At 51.2% G+C, this 22,516-nt stretch overlaps 11 protein-coding genes across 11 annotated transcripts; 6 read left to right on the forward strand and 5 right to left on the reverse strand.

Moving 5' to 3' along the window:
- Nucleotides 1-336: 336 nt before the first annotated feature.
- Aspvir_008627 (basic secretory family protein) lies at nucleotides 337-1,287 on the forward strand (the record flags this gene model as incomplete). The annotated part of the gene is made up of 1 exon (XM_043271795.1): nucleotides 337-1,287. One exon carries the CDS (start codon nucleotides 337-339, stop codon nucleotides 1,285-1,287), a length of 951 nt encoding a protein of 316 aa, XP_043127730.1.
- A 431-nt stretch (nucleotides 1,288-1,718) lies between these two features.
- Nucleotides 1,719-2,939, reverse strand: Aspvir_008628 (mitochondrial 54S ribosomal protein mL44; the record flags this gene model as incomplete). The annotated part of the gene is made up of 1 exon (XM_043271796.1): nucleotides 1,719-2,939. One exon carries the CDS (start codon nucleotides 2,937-2,939, stop codon nucleotides 1,719-1,721), a length of 1,221 nt encoding a protein of 406 aa, XP_043127731.1.
- A 347-nt stretch (nucleotides 2,940-3,286) lies between these two features.
- Nucleotides 3,287-3,561, forward strand: Aspvir_008629 (uncharacterized protein; the record flags this gene model as incomplete). The annotated part of the gene is made up of 2 exons (XM_043271797.1): nucleotides 3,287-3,309; nucleotides 3,378-3,561. 2 exons carry the CDS (start codon nucleotides 3,287-3,289, stop codon nucleotides 3,559-3,561), a joined length of 207 nt encoding a protein of 68 aa, XP_043127732.1.
- Nucleotides 3,562-3,797: 236 nt separating this feature from the next.
- Nucleotides 3,798-5,122, reverse strand: Aspvir_008630 (ribokinase family protein; the record flags this gene model as incomplete). The annotated part of the gene is made up of 3 exons (XM_043271798.1): nucleotides 3,798-4,660; nucleotides 4,731-4,991; nucleotides 5,059-5,122. The coding sequence occupies 3 exons, from the start codon at nucleotides 5,120-5,122 to the stop codon at nucleotides 3,798-3,800; spliced, it is 1,188 nt and encodes a 395-aa protein (XP_043127733.1).
- Nucleotides 5,123-5,613: 491 nt separating this feature from the next.
- On the forward strand, nucleotides 5,614-7,420 carry capA (adenylate cyclase-binding protein; the record flags this gene model as incomplete). The annotated part of the gene is made up of 4 exons (XM_043271799.1): nucleotides 5,614-5,660; nucleotides 5,782-6,034; nucleotides 6,094-6,395; nucleotides 6,448-7,420. The coding sequence occupies 4 exons, from the start codon at nucleotides 5,614-5,616 to the stop codon at nucleotides 7,418-7,420; spliced, it is 1,575 nt and encodes a 524-aa protein (XP_043127734.1).
- A 779-nt stretch (nucleotides 7,421-8,199) lies between these two features.
- Aspvir_008632 (uncharacterized protein) lies at nucleotides 8,200-10,599 on the reverse strand (the record flags this gene model as incomplete). The annotated part of the gene is made up of 2 exons (XM_043271800.1): nucleotides 8,200-10,197; nucleotides 10,327-10,599. 2 exons carry the CDS (start codon nucleotides 10,597-10,599, stop codon nucleotides 8,200-8,202), a joined length of 2,271 nt encoding a protein of 756 aa, XP_043127735.1.
- Nucleotides 10,600-11,315: 716 nt separating this feature from the next.
- Nucleotides 11,316-12,019, forward strand: Aspvir_008633 (uncharacterized protein; the record flags this gene model as incomplete). Its single annotated transcript, XM_043271801.1, has 2 exons — nucleotides 11,316-11,445; nucleotides 11,523-12,019. The coding sequence occupies 2 exons, from the start codon at nucleotides 11,316-11,318 to the stop codon at nucleotides 12,017-12,019; spliced, it is 627 nt and encodes a 208-aa protein (XP_043127736.1).
- Nucleotides 12,020-12,177: 158 nt separating this feature from the next.
- Nucleotides 12,178-15,338, reverse strand: Aspvir_008634 (exocyst subunit SEC5; the record flags this gene model as incomplete). Its single annotated transcript, XM_043271802.1, has 2 exons — nucleotides 12,178-12,903; nucleotides 12,960-15,338. 2 exons carry the CDS (start codon nucleotides 15,336-15,338, stop codon nucleotides 12,178-12,180), a joined length of 3,105 nt encoding a protein of 1,034 aa, XP_043127737.1.
- An 841-nt stretch (nucleotides 15,339-16,179) lies between these two features.
- On the forward strand, nucleotides 16,180-17,781 carry Aspvir_008635 (isocitrate dehydrogenase (NAD(+)) IDH2; the record flags this gene model as incomplete). The annotated part of the gene is made up of 6 exons (XM_043271803.1): nucleotides 16,180-16,269; nucleotides 16,346-16,411; nucleotides 16,588-16,674; nucleotides 16,737-16,859; nucleotides 16,921-17,640; nucleotides 17,710-17,781. 6 exons carry the CDS (start codon nucleotides 16,180-16,182, stop codon nucleotides 17,779-17,781), a joined length of 1,158 nt encoding a protein of 385 aa, XP_043127738.1.
- Nucleotides 17,782-18,181: 400 nt separating this feature from the next.
- On the reverse strand, nucleotides 18,182-19,261 carry Aspvir_008636 (uncharacterized protein; the record flags this gene model as incomplete). Its single annotated transcript, XM_043271804.1, has 4 exons — nucleotides 18,182-18,525; nucleotides 18,587-18,779; nucleotides 18,845-18,963; nucleotides 19,078-19,261. 4 exons carry the CDS (start codon nucleotides 19,259-19,261, stop codon nucleotides 18,182-18,184), a joined length of 840 nt encoding a protein of 279 aa, XP_043127739.1.
- A 271-nt stretch (nucleotides 19,262-19,532) lies between these two features.
- On the forward strand, nucleotides 19,533-22,471 carry Aspvir_008637 (tubulin gamma complex associated family protein; the record flags this gene model as incomplete). Its single annotated transcript, XM_043271805.1, has 2 exons — nucleotides 19,533-19,653; nucleotides 19,719-22,471. 2 exons carry the CDS (start codon nucleotides 19,533-19,535, stop codon nucleotides 22,469-22,471), a joined length of 2,874 nt encoding a protein of 957 aa, XP_043127740.1.
- Between the last annotated feature and the right edge of the window lie 45 nt (nucleotides 22,472-22,516).

A 22,516-nucleotide genomic window follows, 5' to 3' on the forward strand; every position in this document is an offset into this window, starting at 1 on the left:
TACTTTGTGAAGTTGATTGGCAGTTTTGTTTGCATGAACCCTCCGTACTATACTGCAGACATAGTAGTATAGGTAAGGTGTAGGTACTAAAGCTGTACCTACATTTTGCATACTTCCGCCGAAGGGCGCAATGTATATCCTGCGTACCGGAGCTCACGGCATATGCGGCTGAACGCCACTGTCTCGGCTCTACTTAATGAATCTCATCTGTGTCCAGACATGCGCCGACTCCTAGCTGGAATCTGCCATTACTTTTGGACGATAAAAGCTAGGACATCTTACAGTTTTGTCGCACCTCTCATATAATCTCTGCGCTGATCAAGAGAGGCAGCTGTGATGACATCTTCGATAAGCCCACTCCCCTCCGCAATCCCCAAAACCATTCCTCGACCCAATGACCTCCAATCCAGCCAGGGCCAAACGACATCGGGCGGAATCTCGCCAAAGCCAGAACCTGAGCTTCCCAGACCCAAATTCCGTCTTCACCTTAACGATCTGCGCCATCCGGCTACATTATCGTTCATCTCCCTGGTCCCCGATGTGGCATCAACCCTCGAAACCGCGCTAAAAGCCATTGTACGACACCTCTATACAGCCCCCTCACTTTCGCCAAACGAGTCGAGCAACACCCCAGCCAAGAAATATCCCAGACCGTCCTTCACACCATGTATCCCACCCACCCGCTCCGTGACAGTCCTTCTCCGCGATATCGACGGAGTCGCGTACACCACCGGCATAGAGCTCGACGATGACCATAAGGAAATCCACTTGTCCCTATTATACATCAAGTCCAGCGCGGAAAAACATCCAGACCCTACTGCCGAAATCACCGGCGTCTTGACCCATGAGCTGGTCCATTGCTACCAGCATGCAGCGCCGAAGGGAGATGAAAATGCCTCCGTGCCTCGTCCTCCGGGTGGTTTGATCGAAGGTATTGCCGATTTTGTTCGTCTGAAGGCGGGCCTCGAGCCTCCACACTGGAAACGACCAACATCTGCCAAGGAACGACCGTCGAAGTGGGATGAGGGATATCAACACACGGCGTACTTTCTGGCGTGGTTGGAGGATGTGCGGGTCGGGAATGGTGCTGTTGGCATGCTAAACGACAGATTGCTGAGGGTCGGATACGTAGGCGAGGACTCGGAGTCTGAAAATCAAGACACGAAGAGCTTCTGGAGGGGCCTATTCGGGAAGGGTATTTCAGAGCTTTGGGAAGAATATGGCGAATATTTAGATAGCTCTAGGAATGGTGGTGACTGGAAGGACGAGATCATCGATCCCGAGTAACGTGATTGTGGTATCATCAAGTGCTCTAGGTACATGCTCGGGGTCCTGCCCCGGGGAAGGAATTGTAGTACTAGGCACCGATGTCTCGATTTCTGCCCAGTAACATTGCAAGAGTCTATTGGTACTTCTATACATTGATACCTGCTAATGTAAGTATCCATTTCCTACTCACATTCTGTTCCGATGTTCAATTCCTGGGGACGAAGAAAGAACCGGGACATTTGACCAAATCGACGGCACGACAAGAAGAGAAATAAACAAAATAGGAAAGACATGGAACGAATAGAATAGATTTGCCCGTACTGTACAACACCTGATCTTGTAAACGAGTAGTAAGGAGACGTTTGTCGAACTGTCCCATGAACAGTCATTTATGTCAAAATAATACATCACCATCGCGACATTGGCATCGGATCGTTTTCCAATCTATCTTACACAATCACCTCGCCCAAGTCGACATAAACAGGCTTCCAGGGCGCAGCGCCCTCTTCTTCCATCGAGCTGGGCACACGAACGTTCAGCGGGCTGTACAAATACCAGCCCTTGAGGGCGGCCACAGCAGCCCTCGATCGGGCCTCCATCAGACTGGCGCCAGCGCCTTCGCCCAACTTATCCTGACCAGAGTAGATACCGACAACAAAGACAGGGTGTCTGCTCTTACGACCAGTTTCACTGATGATCTTGGCGACAGGGCGTTCAAAGTTCTCTCGCGCACACAGCCGGGTGAGGTCACGAGCCGGTTGGGAGAAATTGAACAACTCAGAGATGTTGAGGTGTCGTGACAGGATATGCTGCTCAAAGAAACGCTTGGCAGCAGGGCGGCCAGCATGCAGATAGATGGCGCCCATGACGGCGCGCACGAAAGTAGCACTGGCTTGTTCGGCCGTGACGCCTTGAGCGTTGTTGGATTCTGCGACAGTCTGGACCGCTGAGTCGGCGACTTCCTTCACCGGATCACCGAATTCGTTATCGTAGACAACTCTGGACGTGATCGACTTCCTCCATGACTTCCGATGTTCGTTGGGTCTTGCTGTACCTGTTACTGGTTCTGAATTAAGATCCGTGCCGGGAGAGACCCTCTTGAACTGCAAAAGGCCGGGGTCAACCTCTCCTCCAGGGGCGACAGTCATCTCGACACCCCATTCCCTAGCCATTGCCGAAAGCGTTTTCGGTCCGACATACGCATACATGGCCGCAAAGATTACAGTCAGAGGAAGTCGGGGGTATGTGCATATGAGGTGTTCGGAGGTGTAGTTCGTCAGAAGGTCATGGCCCAACGTAGCCAACGATTCATTGTTGAAATCTGGATTCGGATCCGCTGAAGTGTCCACCAGCGCGCGTGCTAGTGTTTCGAGGGGTAATCGAGAGGGGAGGTAAAGTCGTGCATGGAGCGCGGCAAGTTTTGCGGACTCGCGTGCGGCTTCAACTGGGGGAGAAGGGAGGAGGTATCTCGACTGTCGTGAGTTGGAGGGAGGAATTGTTGAATGCAAAGGTTGCTCTTCAATCAGCTGGTGTTCTTCGCCTTGAAGAACAGGCGAAGATGTCGATTGATACCGTAAACTAGCACATAGACGCTGGTGCAAGCGGCCGTTGGTTCGTGCCCGTGGTGAAAGGACCGAACTGCTCCATCGAAGGAGCTGCAGCCTTTTCATCTGGACAAAAGTGTTATCCCCGAGGGGCTTGAGCCAAGAGAGACCAAGGTAAAAGAGTACGACCGTCCAGAAAAATGCGGTGCAGGGATATGGGGAAATCCAGACTGCTCAAGTATATCGGGCATGCGAACTTTTGATCGCTGGAGAAAAGTTGAGCTCAGTGGAAGTCACGGGATCGGGTGATCGTATGCTGGCACTAAGCCATTTTTGGTGCTAGCGTCACGGCTTCTCTGGACGAGGGACGTCGATGGTCAAGTCGGCTTCAAACAGCCTGAATATAGCGCTTTTCCCGCAAGCCATTGTCAAACCGTTTATTCGTCCATTCATTTATCTCTCTACAGACAAAGATGGGTGGAGGCGGAAAGATCCCGTATGTGCTTGATTCTACCGTGGTGCGGTAAGATGTTGCTACAGTGGGCTAACTCATCCATCTCGCAGGTACCCCAAGGAAGTCTGGTCTCCAGCTGGAGGCTGGTATGCTCAGCCTGCAAACTGGCGAGTCAACACTGCTATCATGGGCGCTGCTATCCTTGGTGTTGTCGCGGTTACCTGGAGCATCAGTGCCGAGCGTGAACATCGGGACAGGATGCCAGAGCCCGGCAGATTCTTCCCTAGTCGCTAGTGAGTGAACGACCCTCCCCTTCTCCATTGTGTGGGAGTCGCATGCTGATGATACATTTTCCCCCCCTCCCAGCTGGAGCAAGCAAATCATTGAACACGAGAAGCAGCAAGCTACCAAGCAATAAAAGCGCGTGGTGGGAAGAGCAGTGGAAACGAGGGAAGAGGTCTATGGCATGATTGGTATTTGTTTCATCTATTTGCGGGCTGTACGACAATAAAAGGGCGTTCTCCAATCGGTCAGTTGTCCCGAAAGTGCTTTCGGGGAGACTCTTCGAATGTTCGATACAATCTCTGCGTGTACAGACGGACTCGTTCCGTGAATTCAGTTCCATTCCACAATTCCTTCCCCTCGCTTGAGATCGTTATACGGGGCACGCCAATCTGTTCAACCACGAAGCCTGCAGCGACAGTGGCGCATATCAAGGCCACCAGCATATCTCTGTGTTTTGCCGATGCCTTCGTGATAGTCTGCCAATTTCCACACTCCGCAAGCACGGAAGTAATGATCAGGGCTGGATCTCTTTCTGAACTGATGATGCCCTGTGCCAAAGCCCCCAGAAACGAATTGCCAGCTCCTGTAGGATCCACAACAGCTGTAGCCCCAGAAGTGCCAGGCTGATGGTAGGCGGGGAGCCATATCCTCTGTTTCCTTGACAATGTGTAGCTACCGTCTTTTCCTGCTCTAATTACCAAATGCCCTTGGCCTTCGGGCCCGATGCCTGACGTGAGGATCCTAGTAACGACATCGCGACCGAACTCGCTATCCTCGGTCCACCCGGGCTGGCCGAACATCATGCCCAGCTCCAACTCGTTGGGGCTGACCACATCAACTACTCGAGCTGCTGCCAAGAATTTATCCTGTTCTTCCGGTGTGCATAGATCAGGTACAGGCTCCCAGACGAAGATCGGTCTCTCCGTGGCGCCAATGGCGGAAGGGGCCTTGCCCTCTTTCCGCAAATCGTGACGTCTGCGTAGAATATCTTCAACAATGGTTATGCAACGAGATGAAGAGCAGACCATGTGGAATGTCTTCGAGAAAACCTGCGAGTCAGAGAGCATTGAAGGCTCGAGACGCAATTTAGGCGTCAGATACTTGAAATCTATTCCGAATCACTATCATCTATCCTTTCGTAACAACACGACGGTTGCAGAACGAGAGAATATACTAACCTCGCTTTTCATTTGGCCCATATCCATTCCATGCTCTAGTGGTCAGCCTCGCGGGATCTTCTCTGATAACACAATTGGTATTCCATGACTTGATGACGCCTAGAGCTTCGGTAGGAAAGTCTGAGCCAACGTCCACAATCCAGCTTACGGAGCTCGAATGTTCCTTTCCAGCAACAAGGCGGGCACCGACTACAGCATAAGAGGCTGCACCACCAATGATATTTTTCACATTGGGTCTAGATCCTCCAAAGTCGATATCATCTATGTGAGTAAGTATCTGATGTGGTGCAGCGATATATCCGGCAATGACCGTGCAATGATAGCATACCGAGGATGAACATGCCCAGAGTGCAGAACTCGACATCGCCCTGGACCTGACTATCCGTGCTCATATTTGTATTGTGGCTAAATACTGAGCTCAACAGTTATCGGTATCCAGACAAAAAGTCGAACTGTACTAGGTACGTCGCTCATCCTCAAGCGGAGAATCAGATGAGAGCTCAGTGATAAGGATAACATACTTATGAGTGTCGGTAAATATGATACAAATTTATACACACAACGTCATGTTTAACTGTGCACACCCTAACTTGACGTGTACTGTACTGTAAGCCCCACACAGTGGAGCTTGCGGCCTCAGGAAGAAACGGGTCAGGAGCATCTCATCATCGTCTGGACTCTGGAACCCGACACCGTTGCAGGAATCAGGCATTCCCAGGTGGTTGCTCTGAGGTTGAATTTACTCGCCTTTCGTCCTATCATCGTCGTATTCCTTGATTTGATTTCAGCTAAAGCAAGGGTACCAGAGAATTGAGCCTTAAGAGTCCAAACTTGTTCATCCTAGTTTCATTGTCCTTGCTTCGCCAGGGGTTTGGTCTTCAAGATGGCAACCAGCAACCACATGCATAATATGACTACTCTTATCAAGCGGTACGTACCTGAAGAAAGTCTCCGAAGCTTGAGCAATAAGCTTCAGCTAAATCTCTCATTATTCATCTTCTAGCATTGGCTTGCATATTCCGTTTCACTGACAATGTATACCTCTCGACAGGCTGGAAGCCGCGACCTCCCGTTTGGAGGACATGGCTATGTCGCTGGATGACCCTCACTCGCCGAAACACGTCGGAAGTGCAGCAACTCCTGAACCTGCAGCGCCTGTTCCAGTGAATACAGTTGCTCCCCCAGCGCCTCTCGTGGCCCCTTCGCTTCCGCCCCAAATAGAAGACTTCGATGCGTTGATCAATGGGGATGTTCGAAGCTTCGTGGATCTCGGCAAGAAGATCGGTGGTCTTGTAGCAGAGCAGGTGAGCAACTCGAGCTTAAGGCTCCGTTCTTGTGTCCGTCTCTCTGACTTCTTCGACAGTCCAAGGCTGTTCTTCAAGCTTTCGAAGCCGAGCGCACCTACCTTTACGTCTCGACAAAGGCGAGAAAGCCCGAACCTCAGCCACCAGAGCTCATGACTGAGCTCCACAATGCTTCTGATACCATCAATAACATCCGCGAGTCAAACAGAGCCTCCCCTCTCTTTAATCACCTTAGCGCTGTCGCGGAAGGCATAGTTGCTCTGGGCTGGTTCTTTGAGCCTAAGCCTGCTGATTTCGTCAGCGAGATTGTCGGAGGCATCCAGTATTATGGAAACAAGGTGTTGAAGGAGTACAAGGAGAAGTACGAACCCCACTGTGGGCTTGTCGGCCATGGATTACTGACTTTGCAACAGGGACCAAACTCACGTTCAGTACATCCAAGCCTACTACCAGATTTTCAAGTCGCTAGCTGCGTACCTGAAGAAACATTATCCCAAAGGACTCACCTGGAACCAGGAATCTGGTATTGATGCGCAGGAAGCGCTTAGGCAAATCAAAAGCGGCGTTTCCGGCCAGGCACCACCACCCCCTCCTCCACCTCCCGTGCCAACTCTGAACGTCCCTGGAGGAGTCCCACCTCCCCCCCCTCCGCCACCCGGCGTCCCTCCTGCGCCCGTTGCAGCAGCAGCAGACATGTCTGCAGTCTTCGCGCAGCTGAACCAAGGCAACGCCGTCACCTCCGGACTCCGCAAGGTTGATAAATCCGAGATGACGCACAAGAACCCCAGCCTGCGTGCGGGCGCAACGGTGCCTGAACGCCCAAGCTCTCAGGGTAGCATTTCTCGCTCCAAGTCACCTGCCCCGAGCAAGAAGCCCAAGCCGGAGAGCATGCGTGCTCGTAAGCCGCCGCGTAAAGAGCTCGAAGGCAACAAGTGGCTCCTTGAGAATTTCGATAACCCCGGTGGCATCATCGAGATTTCCGCTCAGCAGAATCAATCTATCCTAATCAGCCGTTGCAACAAGACTATCGTGAAGGTGAACAACAAGGCCAACGCAATCTCCATCGACAACTGCAACGGTCTTTCCATCATTGTGGATTCGCTTGTCAGCAGCCTCGACGTCATCAAGTCTCCCAAATTTGCTCTGCAGATTGACGGGGTCGTGCCCACTCTTTTGCTTGACCAAGTCGACGGTGCGACCATCTACCTTGGACAGCAGAGCTTGGCTACCGAGGTCTTCTCTAGTAAATGCACGGCTATCAACGTCATGCTCCCGCCTAAGGAGGGAACCGATGAGGATACCAAGGAGTGTCCAGTTCCGGAACAGATCAAGTCGTATGTCAAAGACGGGGTTCTCGTGAGCGAAATTGTCGAGCACGCAGGCTAGGCGTTTGTTCCTTTGGATATAATCCCGGATATCTACCCTGGCTACGGACTAGGACATTTGGACCGTTCGAGAGCACAGGTTCAATCTCATATCATATTCATTCTGTATTTAGATACGATTGTAGATAAAATAGCATAATTGAAGGGGCTTGTAACGGTCTTTGCTAGAAATATCCCCAAGTACCACCGGTACTCATTATACTATCTGCATTGAAAGAAAATGTTGATTGAGTCGACTTTGTAGAAAACAATCATGTGACAGCCCAAGAAGCCATTGCCGGACGCCGAAAGCGAAAGTAGACCTCAAGATATACGTGAATCTCCAAGATAACGGAATATTAGCGGATTAGAGTTTATAGACTTAACACCAACGAATGAGACAAGCCACGTGTCGGCACGTAACATGAAGATGAAGGTGAGTCTCATGCTGATTATGAACAATGAAGGCTGAATGTAAGATTGACTGTGAGCGCAATGACAGAGATGGGTATATCGCGTGGTTCCTGAGCGCCTGGTCTATTTGCACTTAGTCTGAGTAAGCAAAGACAATTGAAGATTTGAAAGATGCCCGCATCTTGCGATATAGTACTGTGTCGTTAGTCGAGGCTGTTGCTATGTGCAGATTTGGCCAAGCTAATCATGGTAAGGAGAAGGTGGATAACAAGAAAGAATGAAGAATGATATGGAAGGTTGAAAGAACAAGGTATACCGATGGAATACTGCTTCGGAAGGCGGAACAGGCGCCGAGAATGACATCGTCGCACGTGTTGCATCGACAACTCAATTCAGAGACGAGGACTCATGTTTTTGTACATCTAGCCCTCTCAACCTCTTTGCAAGCAAGCTTTCCCCGGCTTCAGATACGCCAGAAGAGCTGAAGGGAAGACCACCATATCCGAGGTCACCCCTGCTGAGTTTACGATAAGTCCTGGCTTCCGTTGCATTGTCGTCAGAAGTACGCTGGGAAAGCGGGGTTTCCCTAGGGGACGGGACGCGCTGGAAAGGATGAAGTCTCATCTCGTAATGATGCTTTGCGGCAGCTGCTTCATCGACTGAATTGATAAGAGGCATCGTGTGACAGTGTGAAGCATGATGAAAATAAGAGCACTCCCCTGCCGCACTGGGACCTGGCAATGAAGCCGGACCCGCAGCGATTTCTGGGTACCCTTTCGCCGATTTCGAATGTATATTAGTACCGTTCGTGTCACGGACTGGCTTATATGGTGTATACCGAGGATCGGGGTGTTGGATCTCGTTTCGCAACTTTTCTTTACCGTCAGGCACCCGATTTGCAAACACGACACGAATGCTCGAGTAGAGATAGAAACGACCCTTTGAAGGACAACAGATGTTCAAGTGGATCAAATAGCGTAGTATAGGCTTGTCATTGGGATTTTCAGATACGCTCAAAGACGCCTCCGGACGATCAGTGCCGAGGTTCTTCCTGGCGGACAAAGGCATATCGATTATGGGGCCTGCCGAGTAACTTCTTTGACGTATGAAAGTTTTGGTGCCGGGCTCCATTTCGCTGAGATCATAGGGTACAAGGAAGAGTTTGACAGCCGTCTTGTTCGGATTCTTGATCATGATTTGCAGCTGGCCTTGTTGCGGTATACGATAGCATCCGCCTGGCGGGCATTTGGGTGAATCGGCTCGTCGATTTCGCTTCTCCCTCATGCGTAGGGCTTCCTGGGTCTGATATTCCGGCCCGACGTCGACATCAGTCCTTTGGTCCTTGGATGCACCAGCAGGGCTTCGGTGATGTCGGTGGCGGCGAGTGACGTATGAGTTGTCCTTAGGCAAGGAATTCTCGAGATCAATCATACCCACATAGGGGCTTGGATTATCGTCCGAAATGGAGCGACCCTTTCCAGAAGTAGGGTAACTGTAAAAGACCGCAGGGAAGGGAACTGTGACGTGTGGTGGGCATCTTAGACTCGACTTGCAGTTTCCTTTGCCTAGCACACCAATTTGGGCAGTGAAGTCGAGTGGTTTGGACGGATTCATTGACATTCTTCCGCGGAGGATCGACTCCTCGTAAGAGCCTACCAGTGGCGCATGGGTCTTGCAGGATAGTTCGCCAGCGAGTGAGGGTCTCCTGGCTCTCCAGGATGGATGTTGGACTGATGAAGCCAGTTGAAGACTGTATGACGAGGTCAATGGTTTTCGTGGTTGACGCGCTTGGAACGAGAATGAATCGTGAAAGGTTCCAGGTGAATGACCGGTGTTAATGTTAATCACACGCGAATAAGGCGAAGACGGAACCTGAAGATTCCGAAATGTCTCTGGAGGCAGTGTGCGACGGCGACTGGCTTTATCCGAAGCTGGAGGATGCTCGCAGTACTCACTTTTCAGTGAGAAGTCCAGATCAGTGTTATTTGCCTGGTGAACCAAAGGACTCGTCGGAGTTTTCAGGACGTAACTGGAGGAGTATGACCCTAAAGACGGTGCTCGTGACCGCGGACCTGGGTTCGTAGTCTCTTCTTGCTGATGACCAAATTCCTGCCCTCGGAAAGGGGCGGAAAAGATAGGAGTGGTAAACCACGGCGTTGTGGGAGATGAGCTTAATTGAGAAAACTGCGCGAGAGAGCGACATTTGGGATTGGGAGACCGCGGTGCTTGTTGCTGGCTCTGATCCTGAGCAATGCCTTCTCGAAAGTCGCCAGAATGCAGAGCCGAACGAGGGCGTTGAATCTCGGCTGGCGAAGCAAGTTCCTCTGGCTCCTTCTGGTGGTCCATATCCATAGAATTCCTAAATGAATCCGAGCGCTCCTGCGTCTGTGGACATTCGTCAGATGCGCATGACTTGATAGGACGGGAATCGGTCTCTCGAGACTAAATTCAATAATACTTGGGTCAGCAAGCCACCAAAAAGGACGATCACACAGTCAGACTTAGAGAACATACCAAATCATGCTGAGCCCAGGCAGAAGAATCGGCGCTTTTTATATACCGTATCAACTCCTCCCGATCGCTTGCTCGCAACCTCGAAAAACTGGGACTCGACGTGCAGCTTTCATTCGATACGCCCGCACTCCGTCCAGAAGAGCGAGGCCTTTTGCTGTCCTCATGGCAGCGAACCCATGAGGGAGAGCCGGCTTGCTGCTCAACCTCTTGAGGGTGGTCATCCGACCACCGGTCATAGAACCGTTGACGATCAGGGTCTTGAAAGATAGGCATGGTCACCGACGATCGTAACTCCCAATAAAACCAGATGAGAGGTGAATCATCGCAAAGGCAAACCACCAGAAATAGTAAGGAGTCCACAGAAAGTATTAAAGTGAAAATACGGAGTAGGTGCAGCAGTGGTACGACAGGAGTGGTGGCGGCGCCGATAAGGACCTTGATGTATGACTTGCTCAAGGGGGCCAACCATGGAAGGAAGATGACGGGAGGAAAGATCAAGGCTAGGATTCAAATAAGGGCGAAGAAGACTCTGAAATATGAAACAATAAAAGGATCCACTGAAGAACGGCAGACGAAGCGAAGAGATGCTGGCTCGTGGTTTGGTGGAGGAGGAGACCGTCGGCAACTCGGCGGAGCAACAGCATGAATCATCATCAGCATCATCGTTTGTATCGTTTGACCGGGATTTTCTCTGGATCGTCATCCCGCTCTTGGGCAATCTTGGTTTGATCTATCAAACGCTAGCACGTCTTAACTTGTAAGTTATTGAGAATCTCATATCGAGTCAGAAACGCTCTCTGAAGTGCTTATCGCTAACTATCTACGAGTCGCTTGAGAAATTTCGCCTGAAAATTTCCCCTTCGGGTCACTCAAATTAACCTGCCGTGAATAGGATTGCAAATCCCACATCACTTGCCACGTCCAATATCACAATTGTTGCCCGACACACGGCTTCGACTATTCTGTAAACGAATCCTATCGTATCAACTATGGCCAAACGCTCTCGTGACGCCGATGCCAATCCGGAGGAAAAGCGGACCACAGAACCCCCAGTCAAGAAGAGGAAGGGCTTCTCAGTTGGTCCTGCAAACCTGCCTGATGGGACCTACCGTCGCAAAGGTAGATATCGCCTCCTCACGCTGCTCTCCACTGTTGTCCTACCCAATTCGCTTACTGACCATTCCACATAATTGCAGCCCAAAAAATAAAGTCCGACCTGATCCAAAAGGCCAAAGTCAAAAAGGCCTATGCCAAAATCAAAGCCGAGGAACTCGCGTCAGCACCCAAAAGGCCCATTTATGCGACCGAGGAAAATGTGGAGAGTGAAGATGCCAAAGGCGATAACGCCGTTGATCCCGCCCCGGCGTCTTTGGAGCTACATCCAGACCGACAGGCCATGTTGAACGAGCCCGTGCCGGAACGACCACCCAGACCTGAACGGCCACAGGATGATAACCCCCGTGAACGTCGGAACAGAAGAAAACCTAAACCGTCCGCTTTCGCAAAGGAAATGGAGATTGCGGAGAAACGCAGGAAAGAGGCGGAGAGGCGCAGAGAAGAGCGGGAGTTTAAAAAGAAAGACCGCGAGGCCATGGCTAGGGCGAAGAAGCCTGCTCCGGACGGCAAAAGAAGATTGGGCCGGGAGAGCCAGGTCTTGCTCAACAGGGTTCAGCACATGGTTGGCCAAACGTAGAGACAAAGCTTGCACATGGAGACGGAAATAGAGGTGGTCGGAAAAAAGTCTTGTTTCTATGATACCCATTAGATATGTCTCTTACCGTTACTTATCGAGTTTTCTACACATCTGCTTCAACTTTGCATGAATTATACTTCCAATCTTCAGGTTGATAACTAAGCTGCTTTATGCCCTGTCCCACTCCTCGGTTTCTTGAAACATGCGAATTCACCCTTTGTCCTCTCCCTAAGCCGCTTCAGTATGCTCCTCATTTCGCCAAGTTCTGATTGAAGCCGAGCCCTGGCTTCGTGTGTAGTCCGCTGATCCAGTTCCACATATATCTGGCTTTGCACAGTAGATGCTTCCTCCGTGGAGTACTGTGATAAGGTTTGTGCGATAAATTCAGTATCAAGGGTTGCCTGCATCAGTGCAGCCAGGGTATATGAAGGGCGTGAGCTGAACGCATTTAGAAGAGACGTGGAGATTTGTGTCAGCAAGTGCGTGAGGACCATGTTCAGCAACGGAGATGGCGCAGCGGGTGGTGAACGACTCGCTCCTGAGGCCACACAGGAAGGAATAGTAGTCGAGATCTCCGTGTGAACAAGCACGAGGATGAGCAAGACGCTATATACATAGGGGCGTACTTGCTCTGGGCGAGCGCTGGATGGCTCCCATTCAGGGTCAGCAACGCCGTTGATAATCATGGCATTCAATTTGTTGACCGTTGGCTTGGTATACGATTGAAATAGGCGGTCATCGATCTGACCTAGGACGTCGCGAATAGTCTTGGCTTCTTCTGTTAATTTCACAGAAAATGCAGTCTCGAAGTTCGTGACTAGATGTGGGACGAAGTCTGCCTGCAGAGCTTTGATATTTGAGAGCGTGAGCAGTATCCGCACGTTCTAACACATGTTAGCGGTCACTGTTAAGACAGAAGCAGGCTGAGAGAAGGACTTACCCTATCTTGAGAGTCCACAGCATCCGCAGCCAAGGCAGGCGAAGGGGAATCAGGGCCGTTGAGTTGTGCCGCAGACCCGGCTAGGATCCATTCGCTACCCTCGTCCAGAACGGCTGGATGTTCCGCGTTCTCCACGAGACCGCTGAGCGCCTTGTAAACACTGGATACAAATTGGGTGCGGACCATCTGGAGTAGTTTGGCAGGGGGTTGCGTAACGACATCCACGGCCCTTGATTTAGCCATGGCTTCCGAGATGTAAAGGATCTTTTGCATTCTCCCAAGAATTGCACTTTCAAAGGCCACAAATAGCCCAGGCATCTTGGTCAGATCCTTGCTCTCGGGATCGCGCGTCCAGTCTTCCAGCATTTTGCAGATCTCCGCGTCTTTGCCCCAAGCCGCACATGCAACCCGGACGGAGCGCTCGCGAGCAATGCTCACCAGAGCCTTGAGGAGATCATGAGTGTTACCCCGACTTGCTACAGGATTCAATGCAGCCATTTCGCTCGCCGCGGTGCCAATAATGATCATGAATTGGCCGAGATAGTGGACACCACTGAGTGAATTCGAGAAGGGCGGCCAGAAGGCATAGTCCTCCCAGAACTCCCCGCGCTTGGGCGTGGGTATTGGCATGTTCTTTGGGTCGAGTTTGAAGCGTGATTCTGTGGGAGTCACGCCTTGGCTTATCGGACTGTTCGAGGTTGCTGGTGATATTGGAGACGCCAGGAATGAAGCATCATCCAAAGGTGCGTCAGCAAACAACGACAGCACATTTTCGCGAATTAGGTCGACCAACTCCACGACCCCATTCTGTAGTTCCCTGGTCTCGCTTTCGGAGAGCCGGTGATGCCTACGGCTTTCTCCTTCGAACCCAGCCGGGAGAAGCTTTTGTCTGGAACCGTCAATGAAGGATTGTGCTACCTCCCAGAAATCGAACACTTCGCCGAGTAGCCCACCCTGCGATGCCAACAACTTGTTCAGATACGCTAGAATGCATTCCCAGAGCTCGACTACCTGGTCAGCGTCTAGCACACCTTGCAGATCCGCTGTTTCTTCCCGTGGTGCCAGGCGTAGATACGATGCCACAGCTTTGGGTGTTGGCTTGTCGCCTCCAGCAAGCCGGCGTCGGAGGATCTCGATTTCCATCTTGCAGCGTCCACAGAAGGCGCCAATCTTAGACTTGAGAAAGTCATAGCGGCTGAGCAGCCACACCCAGATAGGGTTGTCGTCCACGCCCAATTCCAGCAGAGCGCCGATCAACTCCATATATTCTTCCACAGTTCCGGCCGCAGTGGCCGTGATTGATGTGGTAGGCGCATCGCTGAGACGTCTCCACAAATCGCGCTTGAACGCCTGGATCTGATGGTCCACATCTACCCACATCCGACCCATGGCGAGGATAGCGTGCGTTTCTTCGTCTGTCAGAGATCGCCCACTGCTGATGGCCTTGTGTGCAATATGCTTAGCGCTCTTGGCGAGCGTTCTTGCTTTTGTATATTGTTCGAATACAGAGTCATAGTCCCTCTGCTTTATAGATTTCGAGAGAAGCCCACCGATCTCGTATACATCCCGGTGCTTCTCCATCGTGTCGACTACTGACTTGAGCATCTGTTCTCGCTCGCGCCCGCCCAACGCCGGACCCCAGACTTCTTCAGCTTTGACGGAAACCTCCAAGAGTGGTACCCGTATTCCCTTCATGCCATAGTCGCTTTCCTTTGTTAGAGCATTCTTTCCGGGCCTGTCGTCCGCAAGAGGCGCGCTTCGCGAAGCTCCGGAAATACTTCGAAGATGTCCAGCTGATCTGCGATGCGACTGGGCCAGTGGCACATGATTTCCTTTTCCTTGGTTTCTCATCTCCGTATAAACGCTATCGATTGTTGCTTTGGCCCGTACAAAGCGCTCGAAGTTCGCCTCGACGAGGACTTTCAATGACGCCGATTTCTGGTCAATAGATTTCGAGAGGAAGTTGAGTCCTTCGAGAAGCGACTCAATAGACGCATCGGAGTGAACTTGCGAGAGGAAAAGGGCGGGGGAGAACGAGGTCGAAGAAAGCAAGAACCGGTTCCGTAAGCGGGTTTCATCTTCTAAGGATAGTCCTCGTTTCTTCAGGATCTGGAGGACGCTGTCGCCAGACCCGAGAGGATCGGGTTCATCGACCTTGGCAAGATTTTCCCTCGCATTGCTCCCTTTGAAGGATCCAAGGCTGAGGGCCTTACCGCTATGACTGCGTTCTAGGGCGAAGTATCGGGACCTCCTGGCCCGCGAAGGAGTACGGCCCAGAGCTTCGTCGTCGGAAGGTTCGCTCTGATCAAGCTCAGCAGGCCATTCATCAGGGTAGGCCGATGGAAGATTATAATAATTCGCAACCTCGACGTCGGTCATGCTGGTATATCGCCAAAGGCTAAGGGTTGAAGGGGGATCGGTGGATCAGTTGCTCGACCTCGTGCTAGACACACGCAACTGCAAGGGTAAGCAATGAAGGTACAAAACGAATCGAGACAGCTTACAGTACCATGTCCCTGTAGATAAAGTGAAACTTTACCTTGAACCTTCATATATAGCTCTTTAAGGATGGATGGCTGCTGACTGTTGTCCAATCTGAAGCGTTATCTAATCTGAATGGTAAACGATCAGTGGTGGAGCGACTACGGCAGACGGTAACTAGCTCAATAGTCATTTAAGGTCCATCAAGCAGCTTACAACTCTGCGATGTAAGTACGGAGGTATGGAGTAGAGAAGTGATACATTATGGTTTAAGATAGTGAAATCGCCTACAAGAATCAGCAAGAGAAGAATGCACCTACTATTGTCCAGATATCCTCCACATATAAAACGCAAGGCTACCTTACAACCTTACAAAGTGACCATGCTGTAGGTATCTAGAAGGAAGAAAAGAGTACTCGCCCACACTTGCCCATACCGCCCACGTGTCAAACCGGGTTAGGACTAGCGGCTTCCCGAACGGGCCAGTCGAACCGGCCGCACCACTTGCGTAGTTGATACCTCAGGTTGCAGTGCTAGGCTGGAGGAAGACTGAGTGGTGGCTTTCGGGTTACCGGGATTATTGTTGCAAAAAAGACCCTCTTCTCTCTGCCTCCAAGTTCCCGCACAAGTGACCCGCCACCGCGTAGTATTCTTCTTCTTCCCTCTTTCTTCCCGTCTATCTTCAATTCCTTTCTCTCTAAAACCTGAACGTCGGTTGTTGACCCGGAGACCTATCACAATGATCTCTGCCAGAAATTTCGTTGCCCCGGCCCGCCAATGCCTGCGGACAACACGTGTGTCTCCAGGTTTTGCTTCGCCTCTGTCGCAGGTAATACACGATCTTCAGACGATCCCGTTCGACTTCATTTAATTGCGGAACTGATCGAGCTAATGTTTCCCTCTAGTTGCGCGGTTATGCCTCAGCTGCTGACGAACGGGTCGCCAAGTTCAAGGGACAGAAGGGTCCTGATGTATGTCATGCCTCGATCGACTTTTTATTTTTATTTTTTAACCCTTTCTTTCTTCTGGCCCGGTGACATCCGCCGCTGCTTCGTGGAATATCCGACCTTCCAGCAGCCATTAAGCATTAATTTTGGGGAAGAGAGAATATTACAAGGACTCAGGTCTGACGATGTTTGATCGATAGGGAAAGTACACAGTCACCCTGATTGAGGGTGACGGTATTGGTCCTGAAATTGCGCAGTCCGTGAAGGATATTTTTGCTGCCGCAAAGGTAAAGCCTACTCTTTCTATTCGCTTGCGCGCTGGAGAATTGAATACTAAAATTAGATGTAGGCCCCCATCAAGTGGGAGCCCGTCGACGTCACTCCCATTTTGAAGGACGGAAAGACCGCTATTCCCGAGGACGCCATCAAAAGTGTGCAGAGGAACTATGTCGCTCTCAAGGGTCCTCTTGCTGTTAGTCAACCTCGTGCCCTTGCGATCCACGGAAATATAGTACTAAGACGAAATCATATAGACTCCTGTCGGCAAGGGTCACGTTTCCCTTAACCTTACTCTCCGTCGTACTTTCAACCTGTTTGCGAACTTGCGTCCCTGCCGCTCGGTCGCCGGTTACAAGACTCCTTACGACAATGTCGATACTGTTTTGATCCGTGAGAACACCGAGGGTGAATACTCTGGCATTGAGCACGTTGTCGTCGATGGTGTTGTCCAGAGCATCAAGCTCATCACCAGAGAAGCTTCCGAGAGGGTCCTCCGTTTCGCCTTCCAGTACGCTCGTTCGGTCAACAAGAAGAAGGTCCGTGTCGTGCACAAGGCCACCATCATGAAGATGTCCGATGGTCTGTTCCTCAACACTGCCCGCGAAATCGCCAAGGAGTTCCCCGATATCGAGTTTGATGCTGAGCTGCTGGACAACTCTTGCCTGAAGATCGTTACCGATCCCACTCCTTACAACGACAAGGTCCTTGTCATGCCCAACTTGTACGGTGACATTCTGTCCGACATGTGCGCCGGCCTGATCGGCGGTCTCGGCCTCACTCCCTCCGGTAACATTGGTGACGAGTGCTCCATTTTCGAGGCCGTTCACGGCTCTGCTCCCGACATTGCCGGCAAGGGTCTCGCAAATCCCACTGCTCTGCTCCTGTCCAGTATCATGATGCTACAGCACATGGGTCTCACCGAGCACGCTGCTCGTATTCAAAAGGCCACTTTCGACACCCTGGCTGAGGGCAAGGTATGTTCAATCACGTGATACTCTGATCCGTCCTATGGAACTTTCGGATACTGACATGCTATATCGCAGACTCTCACTGGTGACCTGGGAGGCAAGGCCAAGACCCATGAGTATGCTGAGGCTATCTGCAAGCGCCTGTAAGGGACTCGGCGTTGAAATGTACTATCCCCTCAAATGTCCTACCTTTAGCCATTGAACGACCCTAGATCTTTTTTATATGTACTTAGATGTACTTAGTAAGATGCCACTTATACCGAAATTCATCCCTTTTGTGCTCTCATACCCATCTGATCTCAGTGGTCGCTCCTGTACGTCCAATCAAGTGGTACATTCAAGTGGTCGACGACGCACTCCGTGTTCCTCGTTTGAAGCTTGTTCCCTACTGGCCAGACCCAAACGTAAAAATGATCACAGTAGTACAAGCGTCATGGCTTCTGCATAATCATACGTAAATCCTGCCGAACGCCTACTCCGAGCTTTTCAAGGTATCGAAATGCAAGTCATGTCAAAAGATGAAAGGAAACCCAAAAGGAGCTGAATGCTAGCGTCGCCGACCACCTCTTCTGGTTCCTGCTCCCCCACCTCTGCCTCCCTTTTGTCTCGATTTGGTCGTCTGCGCACGCGTGCTCCTTGTAGTCGGTGAGCCGCCCATGTCTCCCTCCGCCTCTTCCTCTTCGCTGTCGCCTTGCGCCCCATCTGACCCTTCCTCGTCGCCTTCTTCGTTTGCCCCGGTCTCCTCGGAACCTACGTCTTCTTCGCCTGTGCCTAATCCTTTACGAGATTCAATTTCGACCTGGAGTCTCATCGAACGGGTGCCTCGCGTTCCTTGGCGAGCGCTGCGGGTTCCTTTTCTGCCTCGTGACGGTGCTGGGGACGAGCGTGGTTCTAAATAAAGAAGCGAAACCGAGAATTAGAATGAAGCGAGTAATCATTGAGAATATCTCACCATCTGTATCCGCTATTGTACTTCCTCTTCTGGACTCTGCTTGCGCACTGGGATTAGGTGACGCGGATCCCTCCATCGCTAGCCTCCTCTCGAACATCAAGCCGCCGTATTCATCCTCGGGCAGTTCAAACGGGCAGTAGAAGTCTTTTGATCCGTCGGGGTCATCAGAGGGTTCTGTAATTAACGAATCTTCCTGGATCGTTAAGAATATGTCAGTTCCGCAATTGAAGCGGGAGGGGCGCGCCTGCCACGACGTACACGTTCATCGAGCGCAGGCAAATTGTAAAGTGTTCCTAGCTTCTTCCATATCCCTGGTATCCGTGTGTGCTCGCAATTCGACGGCGCGTAGCCTTGGCTTTTCATGAACTCGGAGATTGCTATCATACGGAAGTGTTTGTGCATGCCTTGAGATATATGCACCGCTTAGTTTATTTTTCATCTTGTGGTTGCGAATCATTGACAACATCGAGTAAGAGATTGTCGGAACTTACCAACTGGCTTCCATTTGATAATCCCCTTCAGCAGAGCCGTCTCCTGCTCATCTGTCCAGGGATCCGCTACCAAGTCGTGCCCATTGTCTGGCTTGCCTGCGCCCTCACTTGCGGGTGTATCGGCGGCCGGCTGCGCAGATTCGGCTTGGAGATCAGTCAGCTTTGGTTTCTTCTTGGGTGGCATCGTAACATAGCACTGTCTTGAGACAAACAGTGAGCTAGCTACAGAAGGTAGCCTGGACAATAAGAACCCTGTCTGGTTATTTCGGGTAAGGTATGACGATGCGCGCAACAGCTCCTCGGAATCCCTAACAAATGGTGGCCCGGGCGTTGGCTGGGCGCAGGCGCTAGTGCGCTTCAAGCTTAGTAGCATGTGATCGCGCGCCAACAACGCGTTAAGGCTCAAGATACGGAGTCGAGGATTATATGCATGAAATGGCACGGCATGGATGACAATGGATCAGGGCCAGTATGACGCGGATCCGTTCTCGAGCGATAGTTTATGGAGGATTTCCAATTTTACCTTGGAATTTTTGCAGCCGTCGGATTTATTCCAATGGAATGAGAACCTACCTGGTGCGTTCTAACATGAGCACTTGCTTGACGGGAATCATGGGCAGCTGACAGCTTCTCCTCAAAAGATTTGAATGAGGAGGTCTTCAAGAGCCCTCTCAAGCTGCGCGCGGAAGATGCAGACCCATTACCCCAGCTGGATAATATCGAAGGACATAACTTTTTCCTCTTCGATCAGCCGGCAGAGTCAATCACGGATGCGTTCAGTGATACTCAAGTAGACGATTACCTTAGCCACCAGAACGATGATATTCTTGAAGCCGAGTCAGATAGTATCTGGACGCTTGAAAGCCTGCAAAACCCTACAATTCCTGAGATTGCGCTGAGGTCATGGGAGAGGTACCATGATCGATCGTCTCTCGAGCCGACGTCCGCTTATTTCAGCGAGTCCGGTGCGAAAGGCTTTGATTCAGCTTTGGCACGCCAATACTCCGAAAATGGATCTAAAGACGCGGGACGTGTGGCTCGGAATGATGTCTTCTTCCATGCTCTATTCAGGCTTGGACTCGGCTGGAGCTCCATATTCTTCCGTTACAATAAGCAGCGGAAAGCGTTCGAAAGGGTATCTGACAACGTCCGCGTTTCTGGGGTCAGCGTCACCGTCGTCAATGGTCTGACTGAGGAAGTCCTCCGCTGTGGTACGGCTATGTACAACATAAGGAACTTTGCGCGCCGGACCCGTATCAAGCCCAAGGAATTCCCTGCTCGATCTGCTTTTGCCAGTGCTGCGGCTGTGATTATCTACACGCTTGAGAAGCAAATAATTAACTATTTTAAGGAAGTCTCGTCCCTCGTTCAAATCATGACACTTTTTCAGCGGTGTGGTGAGCTGGTTGGTGCGTTATCGAACATAGTCGAAGCAGTTCAGAAAGCCGCATCAGATGCGCAAGTAATCTCTGCTGTCATTGAGAAAGCGGCTCACTTTTCTCAAGCTTTTGGCTCTATGGAAAATCTTTTCCATGAACTTGTTGCTCGTGTGATTGCACCTTGGCTCCATTACGTGGAATCTTGGGTTGGCCTGCGCGCTGAGACACCCGCATTAGTGGAGATGGCTGCGAAGAGTGAAGGCTTCGTGGCCGTAGAGCGATACGAGGGTAGAGCAGGCTCGAGAAGTGCGAAAGCAGCAACTTTGCAATATCATTATCGTCCCGAGCAAATGCCGACCTTTATCCCTGCGGAGCAAGCAGAATTGATATTCGAGACCGGTCGAAGCTTGCGGCTACTCAGACAATACCACCCTCAACACCCAATCGCAAATGATGCGATCCTTCGCAAAGATGGTCCCAATTTGCGTTGCGCAGGAAGTTGGTCCGACATCGAGAGAATCCAAAAGAAAGCCCAGCAATATGAGGCTGAACTCCGCTCGGAAATCCTCAGGTACAGTCGGGGCCAACGCTCGGGGCAAGTGAGGAAGGATAAGGCACTTGCCGAAGAACATATGCAGAAGTCTGGTTCTGCCGGAGATGACCAAGCTGTCTTTGGTGCTTTCGAGCTCTTCGATATCGATGATTCCAAGCACACGACCGGGTTGCTTGCGAATGACTCTTGCTTAGAAAACGACGAACTGGGACCATTGTTCGACACAAGTACGCTGGAGAGGTCTCGACCAATTCATCCGCACAGAATCGATTTTAGTCCAGAAATGATATCCGCCCTCTACCTTTCTCTGGCGCCTCTACTATCCTCCCAAGCTTTAATCGTTGACTTTTCCTGTCTTCACCTCTTATTCAAGGAACACAAGCTAAGATACCACCTCACCCTGCAGTGGCGATTTCAACTGTTAGGCGATGGCTTTTTTGCGTCGCGCCTCTCGCACTCACTTTTTGATCCCGAAATGGAGAGTGGCGAGCGTATATCAGGTGTCGTGCGGAGCGGCGTGCATACCGGTTTGCGCCTAGGAAATCGTGACACTTGGCCTCCTGCAAGCTCCGAGCTGCGACTGGTATTGATCGGCCTTCTGAGTGATTGTAACATGGACGAGCGCCTGGACAATTCAAGTAATGCCGAGTTTCTCAGGGAACGGGAGCTTCCTGGTGGTTTGAGTTTCTCAATCCGCGACTTGACCGACGATGAGATTGTGAAATGCAAGGATCCGAATGCCATTGAAGCACTCGATTTTCTCCGTCTTCAGTATAAACCATCCGCAGTCCTGGAAACGATTATAACGCAGCGATCCTTGGATCAATACGACCGCCTATTCAAGCATTTGTTACGCCTGATCCGCATGGTTTCGGTAGTCAGAGGTCTCATTCGCGATTCAACTGCAAGGAGCTCTCTTTCCGGGGATACACGATATCTTCTTCAGCGTTTCCGCATAGACTGCCAGCATTTCGTCCTCGCCGTGAGTGATTACTGCTTTCACGTCGGCGTCGGCTCTACCTGGCAAAGTTTCCAGGATACCCTTACGAGAATTGAATACTGCCTCGAGCGTGGCGACATAGACGGCGTCATAGAAGCGGCACACTCCGTTTCATGGCTGAGAAGGTACCACGAAGATACCCTCGACCAGATCCTCTTCGCCCTATTCCTGAGCAAGAGACACGCCGAGGCTGCCAGATTGCTTGAGAAGATCTTCGGGACGATTCTGACATTTGCTCCGTTGTCCCGGCTTGATGGCCTGGAGGGTGTCCGCCACGAGAGCGAAGATACAATTGCGCAACTCTACGCGACCTTCCGAAAACAGACCTCGGCCTTTGTCGGCTACCTGCGCGGGTTGGATGGTGTAAAGGCTTCATCCAAGTTCGCCAGCAGGTCGAGAGCAGAGCCAATAAGCGTTTTCGAGCGACTTCTGGTGCGATTAGACATGAAACGATACTACTGACCGAAGTCGACGCGAAAGACCACAGAATACAACCAAACTTAGCCG

This window comes from Aspergillus viridinutans (genome assembly GCF_018404265.1).
Source record: "Aspergillus viridinutans IFM 47045 DNA, scaffold_7, whole genome shotgun sequence".
Lineage (NCBI taxonomy): Eukaryota > Fungi > Ascomycota > Eurotiomycetes > Eurotiales > Aspergillaceae > Aspergillus > Aspergillus viridinutans.